The sequence below is a fragment of the Amia ocellicauda genome, chromosome 7 (genome assembly GCF_036373705.1).
Source record: "Amia ocellicauda isolate fAmiCal2 chromosome 7, fAmiCal2.hap1, whole genome shotgun sequence".
Classification (NCBI taxonomy): Eukaryota; Metazoa; Chordata; class Actinopteri; order Amiiformes; family Amiidae; genus Amia; species Amia ocellicauda.
Window position 1 is genome coordinate 27,161,510 of NC_089856.1, and position 16,619 is coordinate 27,178,128.

The 16,619-nt window shown below is 40.7% G+C and overlaps 1 protein-coding gene across 1 annotated transcript in view; it reads right to left on the reverse strand.

Moving 5' to 3' along the window:
• Positions 1–7,335: 7,335 nt before the first annotated feature.
• Positions 7,336–16,619, reverse strand: part of LOC136753111 (beta-galactoside alpha-2,6-sialyltransferase 1) — a 31,468-nt gene continuing 22,184 nt past the window's right edge. The window contains exons 2-6 of the mRNA XM_066708957.1: positions 14,677–15,185; positions 14,080–14,177; positions 10,541–10,642; positions 9,732–9,906; positions 7,336–8,228 (exon numbers count right to left, since the gene is read on the reverse strand). Coding sequence (XP_066565054.1) covers positions 7,951–8,228; positions 9,732–9,906; positions 10,541–10,642; positions 14,080–14,177; positions 14,677–15,178 — 1,155 coding nt within the window. The 5' untranslated portion in view covers positions 15,179–15,185 and the 3' untranslated portion in view covers positions 7,336–7,950. The remainder of the gene's footprint in view (positions 8,229–9,731; positions 9,907–10,540; positions 10,643–14,079; positions 14,178–14,676; positions 15,186–16,619) is intronic.

The following is a 16,619-nucleotide window of genomic DNA, read 5'->3' on the forward strand; positions in this document are numbered from 1 at the left end:
CAAAAAATAATAATTAGGCAACTTCCAGCTTGGGCATGTTTTCTCCTATACAAGAAAATAAAAATAAATACCACTTTATTACAAGAACCGTATGCTGTCTCTAGCAGTAGTAGTCAGTGTAAAATGCCATACAGTGAATTGCACGGTAATCTGGTCTAGTGCTACAACGTGGTACTAACAACAAAACTAACAACAAAAACTAACATTTGAATCTTAAAATAAATCAGTAAAATAAATCTCATATTATAGGTAGAAACATCTTACGTTCATTTTTCAGCTTTGTATACCAAGTAACTCATGATATTTCTCATAGAAAAATACATAGTTTACAGAGACAAAACTAACATACCTACCTCCAGCAACAACAACAATGCTTCTGGTGAAGACCAGAAGTTACATCAGAACGCTATGCCCAAACCGTCGGTTACCCTTTTTACCCACAAGAGGTCGCCCAAAACCTTTTCTTTAATAACAAATGATTTACAATAGAAAACAAAATGCAAATACTGGACTAATTTTGGTGAAACTCACATTTTAATGAATGTAATTTGTTACATCCTCCCTCAGTGAATTTCACGAAAATAATGCATCAGAAACCACAGTTACCAGTAAAGAGAAGTCACCACCAATCAACAAAGAAAATGGCACACAAAAACATGACATGAACTTAGGTTTGCACAATTACAAAGCAAAGGCCAACTACAAAAGTGTCCAATAAAGGACAAAGAGGAGAGAGAGTAGCGCAAAATTCTCTCACCAACTTCTGGCAGTAGGATGCCAGTTACACCCCACACACGCTGTTCTCGAGAAAATAAAATATGTGAACCTGATTTGAAGGAACACCGACACAGAATGAGGTGACTTTATTTTTTTTGCACATACTGAGTAACTGAAACACTGACTGAGCAAACGTATGAACGGAACGTCTTCGGTCTTTAATTATGTCTTGTCTAGACATAGTGTACAGCAAATGATTAACAGGTTTGACAATACAACCCACACGTGTTCTAACTTTATCGATTGTATTCTGCGGCTTGGAACATGTGACATTATCCAATGAGGAAGTCCTTCCACCACTAGGGAGACTAATCAGCTCCAGATCAACATGAGACTCCGAGACAATTGATTCAGCTGGTAGGCATGGTTGACTTTGCACTTCAGGGTCTTCATCCAATGTAGAGAGTGCAGACCACCAGAGAAGTGTCTTTAGGAGACATCTGTGAACATCCATCAACACTTGGAAGATGCGTCACCCAGTCTTGGGTCCTACTCAATTAATCTTCTAGCTCAACAGCAGGCACCCGATCACCTTCATCATCAAACAATCCAGGTGTATGGTCAGAGTATGAGGACACCATGGAAGGAGTCAGGTCGGAGGTCAATCTAACATCTATGGGGAAGAAATTAACCAGCATCAACAGATTCCGATGCACCACTCTTTCTTGGCCAGTGAGGGGATTCTGGATCCTGAAGGTATGGGTGGCAGGGTTCACTGTATAGATAGTCGACTCCCATCTGTCCGCTACCTTCCGTTTTCCCCTATCCTTCTTGTTCGCCACCAGGACTCAATCCCCCTTCTCAATGGGCACTCCTTTGACCCAACGATTATAAAACTCTGCTTGACGGTGCTGCTCCTTGACAGCATGTCCCTGTGCTATCACCATAGCTTCCTGGAGATCTTTTGTAAAAGACACCACATAACTGTCAAAACTGCCAATCTCAGAATCTCTTAAGATGTTTCTAAACATGACATCTACAGGCAAGCATGGAACCCTTCCATACATTAAGTAGAAAGGAGCATAACCCGTAGTCTCATGCGTAGTGCAGTTATATACAAACGTTCTCTGAACGAGTCTGAAGCTGCCGAGGCCAGTCTCGCTTTGTCTCAGGTGGGAGTGCATGGATCATATTCCCCAAAGTCCTATTAAAGCGCTCCACTCTGCCATTCCCCATAGGATGATAAGGTGTTGTATGAGACGTCTTAACACCCGAAATATCAAGCAATTCACGGATAAGGTGGCTCTCAAAGTTTGTGCCCTGGTCTGAATGTATGCGTTCAGGAAACCCATAAACACAAAAGTATCTGTCCCACAACTGTTTCGCCACCTGTTTAGCTGAATGATCGCGGCACAGAAACGCCTGGGCTAACCTTGTGAAATGGTCAGTGACTACTAAGACATCTACAGACTTGTTGTTCGAGTCTTCGGCTGTCCAAAAGTCAATGCACACAATCTCAAGAGGTGCAGATGTTGTTATATTTTCGAGAGGCGCCCTGCCCTCAGGCTCAGTAGCTTTGCTGACCACACAACACTGACAGTGCCGCACATACTCTTTCACATCCTTGTCTAAGTGAGGCCAGAAAAATCTTTGTCTTGCCACACTTAAACTCCTGAACTGACCTTGATGACCCGCCTTGTCGTGTATACCCTTCAGGACTTCAGCTTTGAATGAGTCAGGGACCACAAACTGATAACGCTTCTTCTTTGTTGTGTTATCTTTCGACACTCTATAGAGAAGCCCATTACAAGAGGTAAGTTTGTCCCAGTGCTTCAGATATCGAAGTACCATTTGTGGTTCCTTAACTCTTTCTCTCCTGGACGGCCGACATCCCCTCTCAAAATACGTCAACACTCTTGAGAGTATTCTGTCCCCAAGCTGCTTGTCTCGCAGCTCCTGTTCAGAGTATGCTGGCAAGGCATCTTGTCCAGGTGGAATCAGTTGGGGAAGGTGACTGAGAACCCCCATAGCACGTGTTCTTGTAGCAGACTCCCACTCAGTGTGCATCTGAAGAACTGCTGACACTTCATCCTTGGAGACAGACCGTCTTCCCGTAGTAGTCCTGGACAGATTTCCCTGCACAACTTTCCTGGTATCAGCTCTGAGTTCTTCCAGAGGACTATTAGATCTTCTGAAGACATACTGGACAGAATCATTAGAAACAGGGTTAGCTTCTCCAAGCAGTCCCTCGTATGGTTCATGAAGAAGTCTGCGACCAACATTACCCTTGACAAATGGCTCACGGCTTAATGCGTCAGCAACTAAATTCTTTGGACCTGGTATATACTTCACATCAAAGTCGTAGGAAGCCAACTTAGCCACCCACCTCTGCTCACAAGCATCTAGTTTAGGCTTAGTCATGATGTGAGTGAGCGTATTATTGTCTGTCCACACCGTGAATACATGCCCCTTAAGCCAGTGGCTAAACTTTTTGCAAACAGACCACTTCAAGGCCAGAAACTCTAGGCGGTGGGCTGGATATTTTCTTTGTGCCTGTGAAAGTGACTTGCTTGCGAATGCAATAGCTCTGCTCTCACCTTCCCGAACTTGTGCAAGAACAGCACCCAAGCCATCCAAGGAAGCGTCAGTTGACAGTATGAAAGGTCGTTCAAAGTCTGGATGAGCTAGAGTAACAGAGTTCACTAATGCCTGCTGTAGTTTCACAAAAGCTAGTTGATGTTCAGGTGTCCAATCAGAAGCACTCAACTTCCTAAATGACTGTGCATGCTTGTTGGCTCTGCCTCCCCTGCATTTCCGTTTTTGGTCCGCCAACAGCGCAAACAGTGGTTTAGCTATGGCTGAGTAATTCTCCACGAAGTGCTGGTAATAATTAACCATTCCAAGGAATGATCTTATCTGCTTTTGAGAGGGGGTGACACCAACTTGTTCCATAAGGTCTTCAGTGGTCATCTGTGAAATGCTATCTACCTTACTTGGGTGGCAACTCCATTCTGATCAATTATGTGACCTAGAAACTTAACAGACCTCATCAGAAACCAGCACTTTTTAGGGGCCAGCTTTAAGTTGTGCATTCTCAACCTGCTAAAAACAACCTCTAAATGTTCCAGGGCCAATTTTTCAGTTGGTGCAAAAATCAGCAGATCATCCAAATAGCATAACAGGCTTAGAACATTTTGATCCCCAAAGATGCTAGTCATCATATGCATGAAACTGGCTGGGCTGTTGCAAAGCCCTTGGGGCAGGCGGTTGTACTCATAGAGCCCCATTGGTGTAGTAAAGGCTGAGTATTTCTTGTCATCCTCATGCAGAGGCATGTTATAGAACCCTGAGGTGAGGTCCATGGTGCTAAAGAATGCATTGCCTCCCAGCGCAGCCAAACAATCAGCCTGGTGAGGCAGAGGGTGTGCATCCTTCAACGTCCTGCTATTCAGCCACCTGAAGTCGGTACATATACGGAGATCTCCATTCTTTTTCTAGACGAGTACAAGGGGTGAAGCATATTCACTGGTAGATTTCCTAATGATTTCCTTCTCCTCCATCTCATTAAGAACCTGCCAGAGCTTCTGGTACTGAGCTGGAGGTACTCGTCGGTAAGGTAAGCGGAAAGGTCTCTCATCAGTAAGGTGAATCCGATAGACAAAGCCCTTGGCCTCCACGCAGTCAAGCTGATGTTTCGAGAAAACATCTTCATACCTCACAATCAAGTCAGCCAATTGTTGTCTCCACTGCTCCGAAACACCACAGGAGTCAATGTCCAGATCACTCAGACCAATCTGCTTCAACTTCAGTCTAATGTTGGCAGCACAGGCCGCCTGACCCGTCCCTGCAGTTGGACCAAGCTCGATGTTCTGATGACAGCTAACGAGATGGTCCCTGCCCAATCCAAGATCCTCAGCTTCCATGTCCTCAAGAGCTAAACAGGTGAAAATATCAGCAACCTAAGCATTGCGTCTCAAAGTAACAGGGTTGTTAGAGATGTTAAGCAACTTCAATGGGACCCAACGATCCCCCCATAAAATCGTAACTATTCTGGCCACTAATACATCACTAGGAGCAGAGCGAGAAGAGGTAGGTTCAGCAATTACAGTACTATCAGGACATGACTGATTTCTTCAACAGCTTGCTCCACACAAGATATTCACAGCCTGACTGAAGAGTAACAGCTCTATTGCATCTCACCGTGCCAACCTTATCAGGAACGCTGCTACCTGTCCAGCGATTCAGGCCTGCTAATAGGGACAAAAATTGGTCAGTCTCTGAGCAATTACCAGGACTAGGTGTAGACAGAACCTTACAATAATTCTTGTGCTGTTTAAATCGACGGAGTATGTATTTTATGACATTGGTTCCCAATATCAACTCATCCTGTTGTCCGTGTACGACTAGGGTGGGTACAACCAGCCTACAACCATAAACTTCCAATCTCAACATTGAAAGCTCCCTTAGGCCGTACACGGCTACCACTACACCCTACTAGCACAACATCAGTGTCTAAATGGCTATCCACATCAGTAGCCCCAGCTTTGAGTAGCTTTTGTTCTGCCACCTCACTCAGCGTACAAGCCATGGATCCACTATCCAACATAGCACCCAATGTGACCAAGTTACCAACTATAACAGTGGTATAAAACAGACTATCACTACCTCCTATCACTTGTGTATTCTGAAAGATAACTTTCTTAGGTATTGCCGATGAGACACTGGCCTCTTGGTACAACATTTCAGCAGTAGGGGAAAAATCAGAGTGGGAGTTATCAACAAGACCTGTACAGCCTCCCTCCAAGCACAGGTCATCTAGTTTCCCTGATTAGAAGCAGATGGCAATGCTAATCCACTGGAACAGTTACGTTTTCATGTCCAGGTGTGAAGCAGCCAAAACATAGTCTCTCATTCATGCAGTGCGATTTCGTGGTGTGGCTCTTATCCTTACAGATCTTGCAAGCTTGTACGACCAAGGGACTATGACGTGGCCTACTGCCATAAGAAGCTGGCATGAAATCACTTTTCTTTTGGACTTTGTCTGAAACTTGCTCAAGCATGCCCATCATGCGATTTAGAATTTGCTCATCGGAGCGCTGAGAAGCATGGAGCAAAAATGGCTCTGTAGAATACAGTTGGCTATCGCATGCTTCAGGTGTAGGTTGAGAGTCCAGCACAGAGTGAGGGTCATTGCTAAACAGCACAGCATTGTGGCTCTTGTGCTGTGGAGGGGTGACAATTCTCCTGGAAGACCTCAGTTCCCTCTGATATTCATCAATCCTTCCCTGGATTTCCTTTGTAGTCCACTCATATATAGGTTTGCTTTTGAAAGCATAAGCAAGGTATGAATCTGGGCAATACTTAACAAACATCCTAGCCACCTCCACACCAATATTGTCCATCCTTTTACCCTGCCTTGGAAGACCCTCATCAGCCAAATCAGCTGCCTTATTGATCCTAATCCAGTAGTCAACAGGATTCTCCTTTTGGTTTGGCAAATTTGGTTTTGGCAAATCTGCCAGTGGTAAGCAAGATGATGTATCACTAAAATACTGTAAAAGCACGTTGTTAATGACCTCAGGCATCCGAGAGGAATTTAGGGAGGGGTCACTTCTCAGACTTATTTTAACAACATCTCTCGCTTTTCCCATCAACCTACTCATTACTTCCTCTGTCTGTTCAGAAACACAACATTTCTGCTTTCTGATGTATGCTTTCATCAATTCTACCCACTCTTGCACATTGTACTTATCTGTGTTATCCCCCCTGAAAATTGGTGGCTCCCTGTCAGACTTAACTTCACATGGTCACATGATCAGACAGATCTGTGGACAGGTGTCTTTTATACAGGTAACGAGCTGAGATTAGGAGCACTCCCTTTAAGAGAGTGCTCCTAATCTCAGCTCGTTAGCTGTATAAAAGACACCTGGGAGCCAGAAATCTTGCTGATTGATAGGGGATCAAATACTTATTTCCCTCATTAACATGCAAATCAATTTATAACTTTTTTGAAATGCGTTTTTCTGGATTTTTTTGTTGTTATTCTGTCTCTCACTGTTAAAATACACCTACCATTAAAATTATAGACTGATCATTTCTTTGTCAGTGGGCAAACGTACAAAATCAGCAGGGGATCAAATACTTTTTTCCCTCACTGTATATACAAAACATACATAATTAATTGACAATACAAGTATTCTTATTTTAGGGTGATATAACACTTGACCAGATCTTTATTGCTTTCAGTGTAAAAAGGAACATGTCTTAATCATTTCAAGAAACTGTTTTGGCAGTTTTTGTGTTCCTCTCAATGACTATTATTACACTATATTATTCTTTGAATACATTGTATGTTATGAAGAAATTAAATGTTATAGAAATTGTGATCAGTGATTTTGAAGTTTTTTCTATTTTAATGCTCTCTCAGTTAGACTGAGTTTGAACATTGTTTGTTAATGAGGGACTATGTAAATGTATGATTGACTTGATTAATATGATTCAACTGTGCTTTTTGAATATTGTGCTTAGATCCTAGAAACTCATTATCACTACCGCAAAGCACACTACATAAAAAGCATTAAAATTGTGATTTCCTTCCATACTTCTCAAGAGTGTCTCAATTTATTAGTGTCAAAATAAAAACATAAACAGAATAACATAGTCACACAATAAGCTCAAATATCCCTTAAAAACATAAAGTGATGCAAATCCACATAAAAGAGACGTTGTTTCATGTAAGGCTATACATAAAAATACATAAACTAAGTCTAGCTAATATAATAATTTGAGCAGATAATCCACTACTATTTAACCTTGTTTTCACACTAGGGGTACAATAAAAGCCTACATAGACTACATAGTTTTGGTATCAAGTAAAAGACAACATTTTAAAAGTCAAGACAAATAAAGTTGTTTTATATATCTCCTGTGCACAATTATATTATATTCTATTGTCACATTTCTATTAAATTATTATCATTGTGTCCCTTAGATACTTAACAGTATCTATCTGTGTAATGGATAATTTTGCCCTCCCTAAGGAATATTTTCAATAGTGGATTCTATGAACAGCAGATCTGTCAGATACAAAAAAAGTGTCAGACCAAAAAAGGCATACAGTGCATGAATCACTTTCCTTCACTCAATTCCAAGATGTATCTCAACATAAAAAACAATACAATTAAGTTAATAATTTTTAATTTTGTACTGCCATTTAGAGTATTATTATGGTCATTAACTACCATTTTTATCTGAAGATGAGTTTGCTGGAGGACAGAAATATTGTGAGAATCCAGACAAGGTTACCCTTCCGTAAGTATACAATTCATAATTTTTGCTTTGGATGATCCTCTTTACCAGTTTTTTCTCAAAGGTCATTGGATGGTAATATCCCACTGTGCATGCTTGGTTGTTTATATTTTGGAAGTAATGACAAACGTCTGTTTTCCTGTGTGATGGCAGGAATTCATACACACTGATCTTGTCACACAGATTCATCATTAACGCAATACCTGCAACATAAACAAGGATTAATCCATTTGTGAAATCAGAGAAAAATATAAAGGAAAAATACAATGGGTATTTTTAAATGTTATGTGTTACAGTGAAACTGAGGCAGATGCTGCATGTATGCTTATTGTGTTCACTGTTACACTTACACCAAATACGTTCTTGCCTTCATCTTAGAAGCTGACTAAATCTGGTTCACATTCAAGGCAAGGCCAGAAGGTTGAATCTGGCAAAAGTTTCAGTTCTCTTTTCACACCTTGCTTTATATCTGACTCAGCCCTGAACTATTTTATAATAACAGGATGTTAAAAAAAAGATTACAGTTATTAATAGATATGCAAATGTACTTGTATCATTACCAATTTATTTAATTTTAACTTCCACAGTTAGCAAAACTCAAATTGCTCAGCACAATTTAAAACATATTCACAGGACCTATTTTGATTATGTTATAGAAAATTGCATTGTCTCTGCAGAGTAATATTGCCACCTTCTGGTAAGCATCAATTCTAATGATTAATTAATTCCTCTTTGATTTTTCAAATGGGAATTTTGAAGTGTTATCAAATTCTCTTTTGGTATTATTTCAAATCATACACTTAATTCCTGACCTTTAAATTAAGTATTTTCTTAATTAGATATGTATCACTAGCACTATGTTGCTTTATTGTGTATAGCTTGGTTTCAAATATTCACATTTTGTTGTGTTTTGTTGCCAATAGACTAAGCAAGGTATTCTGTTCCATCTCTCCTCATCTGGTTACATATATTAATGCACTTATACCACTGTCTAAACATATCTTTATAAGTTACTAGTTAATGATGTAGGGAAGGCTGGTAATTACCCTAATTCATTCACCTAAGCATTCATATTTCCATATAATTCCAATTCCAACTGTGAACCTAAATTACAGGAATATTGAAACCTAGCACTAGGTTCATGTAAGGCTGTCACCATCGAGCCTAAGCAGCTGTAGATATTTATTTCTAATACTTTTTTGTTTGGATGCACAATGTGGCCACCTTTACCCTTTTTGAGTTTGTGTTTGGACTAGATCAAATCAAAGCTTATTGTTGTCAGAAGCTACTTTTTACTACTTATAAACCCAAAAAAATGAAAAATAGCAAAGTCCTCTTTCAAGTGCCCTCAGTTTTTATGAGCACCAAGGGGCATTATACAAATAGAGTTCTCATGTCTCTTTCTTTTAACCCAGGAGTTATAATAAGTATGTGAAATGTGTCATGTCTTTGTAGAATATGCAGTACATGTCATTCTAGAAATGGTTTCCTACGGAATAGTCATGCTCAGAAGGTTACCTTTATCCACTGTTACACTTTACAATGTAACACTGTTGTTTGGGTCAGATACATCAAACAATATAAATTAAAGTGTTCAAACCATTTTATATAGCTATTACACTGCAATTGAATATTAACACAAATATTTTTCAAATATTCAGCTTCCTTTAGTGACACTATGTACCATTGTTCTTTATTTACATTACCTAGCATTCCAGAAGATGGGGGGTTAGGTTGAATATCCTCCACTGTGTTCTCCTGAATGATGTCCCATAAGTGCCACTGCATCTCTGGGCTTAAAATATAAAAAGGCTGATCTGGATGCTGGCTACGGAAATCTTTATACAACTGGAAAAAATTGAAGTCTGGCATCTGGTACCACTGCAAACGTTAAAATAAACAAAATGTTTTACTATCACAAATATTTGTAAAAATGTGTCTTATATTTGTCTTAGTTTCGTTAATCAACAGAGGAGTGGTGGAGAGAAGCAGAATAGCAGATGAATGTTGATAAGGTGGAATTGACTGGTGCACCCATTAGGACTGCAATGCAATATACCATTTGTAAGTCTATAGGATTTAATATATCAGGGAAGGCATAACTTTAGAACTCTTTCAAGTCTGCAGTATAGTCTGCAGTACAGTATAACTTAACTGCCTTAAACATTTTATTGAGAGAGTTACTATGATAACAAGAGCTATGGTGCTTTAAGATTTAAATAGGTAATGTGTGCATACCAGTATATGATTATAATTCCCAGGCTATTATCTTACAAAGGAGATCCAAAACCCTGCTTCTGGAGAAGTCTGTTTTTCAATCAGAGTAAGCACTAAACTATATAACCAGGCCTGTTATATGCTTAATTAGTATAAGACAAGTGTTCCAGGTCTCTTGTTCTTGACCCTATGAAACAAGGAGGATCTTCCCTCTGGAAGACCAGATCTGCAGAACTTTGATGTAAAATTTCTATAGAGGCTGCCATAGTCTTTTTCTGCTAAAATGTAGAATACCTACCTTATGAAGGTCTTTGGAATAAGGAGCAGGGTCCCACACTATAAGCACTCCAGTGTTGTAAAGAGGATTGGTTAAGATTTTTTCCTCTTGCGAAACCATGAGCTTCAGAAAGGAAAATAAATCTTGTAATTTTGTATCTGTGATAAAATGGAGCAACATTTTTTTTCTTTTTTATTTCTGCTGTTATCTTTCAAGTCGGAAGCACTGCCCAAGGGGGAGGGGTTTCAGGGCACTTTTGTTGGAACCCATTGAAACATCTCTCTATCACAGCTGTCATTGGCCCCTGTGCCCGTCACTCAAACAAGTCCCTTCCTACTTCCTGTTTGTATAAACTGTGACATCTGCACAGGATCTTCCTCTTTTGCCTCTTCGCCTTTGGAACATCAAGATGTGAGAGCTCTCTGTGTGTTTGTTTGCAGCACAAAATAGTGCTGTTCACCCACCGATTCACCGCATTTGTATGTTTCTGTGTGTATTTTTTAGTTAGTTATTAACTAACACTGTTCTGTGCCGTCTGCGCCCCGGGGGTCCGGCTGTGTCCAGTTTCAGTTTTGTTTTTTAAAATACAAAATACATGGCTTATCTAGTCGTTTTAATATAATTATTGTGATATATTTTTTTCAGTCACTGTAGGAGATCCCGCTCTCTCAGCTTGCTGGGATTGAGCTCTATTACGCTTCATGGGCCGTGTGTGCAGCCTTAGTTCTAGGCCCTTCCTCGTCTGATGGCCTACTATCCTCAGCCCCTGGACCCCGGACCCCGTGTCACCCAGTGTCCCCGGAAACACTGGCACACACAGTGTGGTTAAGTCTATGGGCCTACGCAGCACTTGTATCCCACACTCCAGTGTCTGGATACACATTGTTCTGTCTGGCAGCAAAGCTTTTGGTTTCAGTGCTGTTGCCCCCATTTTTGGCCAGCGTAGCAGCAGCCAGTCCCGCTAGGCGCTCCACTTTGTCACAAGGGTGCCCCAGTTGCTGTGTGCCTGCACTGATTGGCACCACCACTGCACACTCATGCCAACGCTCTGTATGGCACTCATGTCAGAGCATGGAGAGATATTCTGCCCCATCTGTCTGCCGACCATGGGCACAGTTCAACTTTGGACCCTGGCCCTGTTATGGCATGCCTCGGGTCCCAGTCACGTACAGGATGCCACTGCCATCACTGCTGTGTCCTGAGAACCTCCACATCAGTGAGTAACAGAAGGGGCTCAGTGGATCGGAATTCCACCTCTCCCTGAGCCCCTCTGTCTCCTCCTCTAGGCCAGCTGCCTTAGAAATAGCCATGCCAGCTATGCCTGCCGTTCTTCTAGCAGAGCGAAGAGGGAGACCATTGGAACGGTGCACCCAAGCCCCCTCTTCTTCCTCACTTATAGAGGTGCCGGTGAAGCGCCCCCAGATCTGCGCAATCTTAAGAGCTCAGTCGAACCACGTGGCTCTCCTCCACTCCCTTCTCCCTCGCCCTCTGTGACTCCACCGCCTGCGTATGCCACATTGCTGGAGTCCAAGGGGAGCCTCTCTGCCCGGTCTCTGGACAGGGGCAGTCAGCAGCCATCCTGGGAGGAGGACCAGCTCTCACTCAGTCTGTATGCGGATTCAGAGCTGGAAGCAGACCTGATGTGAGGGACTCAGTTTGCCTCCCCCACCTCTGCTATTTGAGTACGTCCCCCCTGGTCCTACGGAAGGACAGGCAGATTTCTGGGAGGTCATTCAGTGTGATGTGGCATCTTTTCGGATCCCAGGTCCCAACGACGCTACCCACCCCCCAAGCGGCTCGCCTCTGCAACACGGTGCTTGTTTACATGAGTATGTAGGGCTTGCCTCCCTTGTGTTAGTCAGTGCCATCTTAGTGGCCATCTTTAATAGAGATATGTTTCGATTGGGTTCCAACAGTGTTGTTGAAACCCCTCCCCGTTGGGCAGTGCATCCTTTTTCAGATAACTGGGGGTCTCTTTTTTTCACATTTTATCAATTGATCTTGAGCTTTAATTTTTGTAGCTTTTGCACTAGGTGTAATACTTTTCTGAAAATTATTCATATCATGTTTCCAAGCTGTTACAATGGAGGATTAACGGCAGACATGCTCACAGGAGAACACAAAATGGAGTATTGCAAGCACCACATCCATGGGACAGCATGCAAGCATGAATAAACACACCCAAGGATAATACCTTAAGGGGAATGAAACGAAAGGTTGAGAATGCGACCACAGTTATCTGAGAAAGGATATACTGCCCAAAGAGGGAGGGATTATGCCAGTCACCATGGATACCTTTCGAAAAAAAATTCTATCAAAGCCAACTATAGGCCCCTGAGTGTGTCACTCAAACAGCCCTTTTCTGTTTCCTGTTTGTATATAACATGACAGACACACAGGAACTTCCTCCTTGCGTGGAGACTTCACCACTGTGTTGTCTCTCCAGACTAGCATGTGTCTGTCCCATAGGACATTATTACATTACATTATTTGTCATTTAGCAGACACTTGTACCCATTTATACAGCTGGGCATTTTACTGGAACAATCTAAGTGAAGTACCTTGCTCAAGGGTACAACAGCACTGGATTTGAACCCACAACCATCCAGTTATGAATCCAGAGCCCTAACCACTACTCCACAATGATCACTTCTAGGGGCACAACAAGGGTTAGATTGGAAGGGCTTCGCCACCACTTTCAGCCTTCCAGCAGGCCTGAGTGAACGTCACCAATTGCGGCATATATGCATCTTTTGCGTGCAATACCACATCTGCAAGGGTCTCATCCTGAGAAGGTCAAGCAGGAGGGTTTGCGACGCAGCCGTGAGGAGACCCAGCAGTCTCTGGCAAAGTGACACCCTGATGTGGCTCCTCAACCGGAGAGGGAGAGAAAAGCGCATATAAGAACATAAGAACAAAATAAAGTTTACAAATGAGAGGAGGACATTTCATGGATCATGCTTGCTTGGGATCCAAGGATCACATCCAGTTTGTTTTTGAATGTTCTCAAATTGTCAGCTTCAACCACATTTGTTTGTTCCAGATTGTGACAACTCTCTGTGTGAAGAAGTGTCTCCTGTTTTGGAGTCAACTCTCTCTGGCCTAGCCAGACTGATAAGCCAGGATACCGATAGCACCATTATATACAATCAGGAAACAGAAAGGGACTGTTTGAATGACACACACACACGGTTTAACAGAAGAATGTTTTCTACAGGTAGCCATGGTCACTGGCATAACCCCTCCCACTTTTGCAGTAATTCCAATGAGAAAGATAACCATGTCAGAATAACATGGACTTCAGACCTGCTCAGGTGGTATTGCCGAACCCAAATCAGGCACTGCTTCTCCTGTACTTGTGAAATGTAGCCCATGGCAGGTGGAAGGACAAGTTTGATACACAGACATCTATTGACAGCTTTGTTATAAGGCTTTAGCACTTCCTGATTGTGAGGTAATATCCCATACTCCCTTAAAAATAACCAGTATTACTTGCTAAAGCTATATGGCCTGAGTTTAGAGGCAGCAGTACTGTAAATATTTGCTATTAGTTATTTTACCTGGGAGTTAAATAAGCGCAGAGTGGTTTTGTTACCAACATCTACACTAAAACCTTTAGTGGGAGCTCCATTAAATCTTATCACAGCATCATGGTCATCTAAAAGTAGAGGAGGAAAAGTTAACATTATGGTAATTAATTTGTATTAAAGAAAATAAGATGCACACATATAATTATATAAATTATTATAATGAGCAATTATACATAGTAGTTCAAAAGTCATGTAATCTTAAACTTTTGTTGTTAGGATAAATATAAGTAAAGTGATGCCAAACAATGTGTTAATCTACAATTAACTATTTTGATTACTGAATTCACTCATACAGAATAAGTCAATTCCTACACATTTTTTCAAGTCAGATGCATCACTTATTTTTGTAAACAACTTTGTATGAATGCTAATTGTAAGTGCAGTTAAAGCAAGGTAACTTGAGCAAGGTACTTCACCTCCAGTAAAATACCCAGCTGTATAAATGTAAGTCGCACTGGATAAGAGCGTCTGCTAAATGACAAATAATGTAATGTAATGTAAAGATGACAAATGTAAAATCCTACAGAATATATTGCATTTACATGCAAGACCATCTACCAAACTTACCAATTTCCACTCCAAGTTTTGAGTTTCTTAAAGCTGCAGCTGACATGACCACAGCACACCTTTTAAATGGTCCAAGTTTTGCTTCCAGGTTCTCCTTTGGCAAGGATTTCTCCCACTCTTCCCCTGTAAATGGTCCATCTCCAGCTTTTATCATTGTCAGAGGAACACGAGTCTTAAGCTGACAGAGGAGTTCATGACGATTCAACTTGTGTTTCATCCTTGTTATTTTGGCTGGAACTTGGAATTTGTTGCTAGCCTTGAAATATGCCACTGCATTTCTTTGCTTCGAATCAGTGTCTTCAGTCCACTCAGCACCTAGTGTTTCTGGAGTTTGGAATATTTCTCTTTCTATAGCTTTGCTCAGTGAATGCTGTGCCCTTTTGGGGATATTTTCTAGCTTATTAGGTACATCGATACTTTTTTTTGGTATAAAGATATATAAATAAACAGATACACTTGTAACTGTGCAAAAGAAGAGGATATACAATATGTTCCACTTCATTTCAGACCTAGAATTAAATAGAGAATAATGTAAATATTTAAAATAACAATAAACAACAACCCCCCCTTATTTGTTTAGCACATTTTACTGTAATTCCTTGGATAGTATAGTCTTAGTATAGTCTATAGACTATATAATACTTAATTTACAGTGAGTGGTATTATTAATACACAATACACAGTTATCAGGGATGTGCGGGGAGGGGGCTGGAGGGTGCGAGCCACTGCCCCTTTGATCAAGTGCTCCCCCAATCCCTCACCGGAGCCCGCTGTGTTAATACAAAGCTCCCGGTCACCACTGCCCCAACTAGAGTGTCTCTAAATATTTATTAAATCATAAAGTGTAAGGTTAACCCAGTCAACTGTTTTGTTGGACTAAATGGATTTCTGTATTTAATGATTTAACTCAATAAAACATTATTTTATTGCACATGCAAAGAAGATATATTGAATGAGTGTCACGAAAGGGCACATTGAACCCAAACTGTCACTTCTACAGGAGGATCCATTTTCTTACAAAGTGTTTAAACAGACTTTTTTGTGATTGCTGTGCAACAACAAAGACAAGCATTAAAATACTGAAATCATACAATATTACCTGTAATTGGATTTTCCTATTAAATAAACCCACTACATGAAAGCAGAAAGTAATTCTCTTAATTTTAATATAGAGTGGTTCAAAAACATACTTTGTCATACAGACACTTTTATCAAGTTACATTGTACTTTTTGTTGTAAAGCCATGTATATGGTTTTATGACTCTGAGGCAAATAAAAAGATATTGTATTTTTCTGTAACATGGTCAGATATATATATATATATATATATATATATATATATATATATATATATATATAGATGATGACTCTGTATAGGAAAGCTGAAGAAAGTGTTTTATGATAATTATGTAATGTTTTATATTGATGTTAGCATTAGAAATGGCTTGTATACAGATTGAGCAAATTAGCTTTATCTAATGATAGAAATGGGTTTGTCTGTGTGTGGATTTCCTGTTTCTCCTCTCAAAGCTAAAGATGTTACCTCTTTGTTAAGAAAACCACAAGAATATATCTATATATATATATATATATATATATGATACTAATAGAGCTAATTGTATTAATTTTTCAAGCAAGCATATGTTAGCAAGGCTGTTTTTACTAGTGCTGATGCTGCAGAAGTCACTCCCAGCATCACCTCATCATTATTGATCAACAGTTGTTTTGAGGACTATGGTACCAGACATCTCCCAGTATATCAAAGGAAGACACCTCCCCCCAGGAAGACAACTACGAACATTACAGAAGTCAGAGACCTGACTTCAAGACAACACTTTTTGAAACCTGTGACTGACCCTGCCAACAGACCCACATGTCATGCATTGTATAAAAAGCTGTAAACTTCTGCTGTTCAGAGAGACTCTGCTGGAGAGCTTCCATGT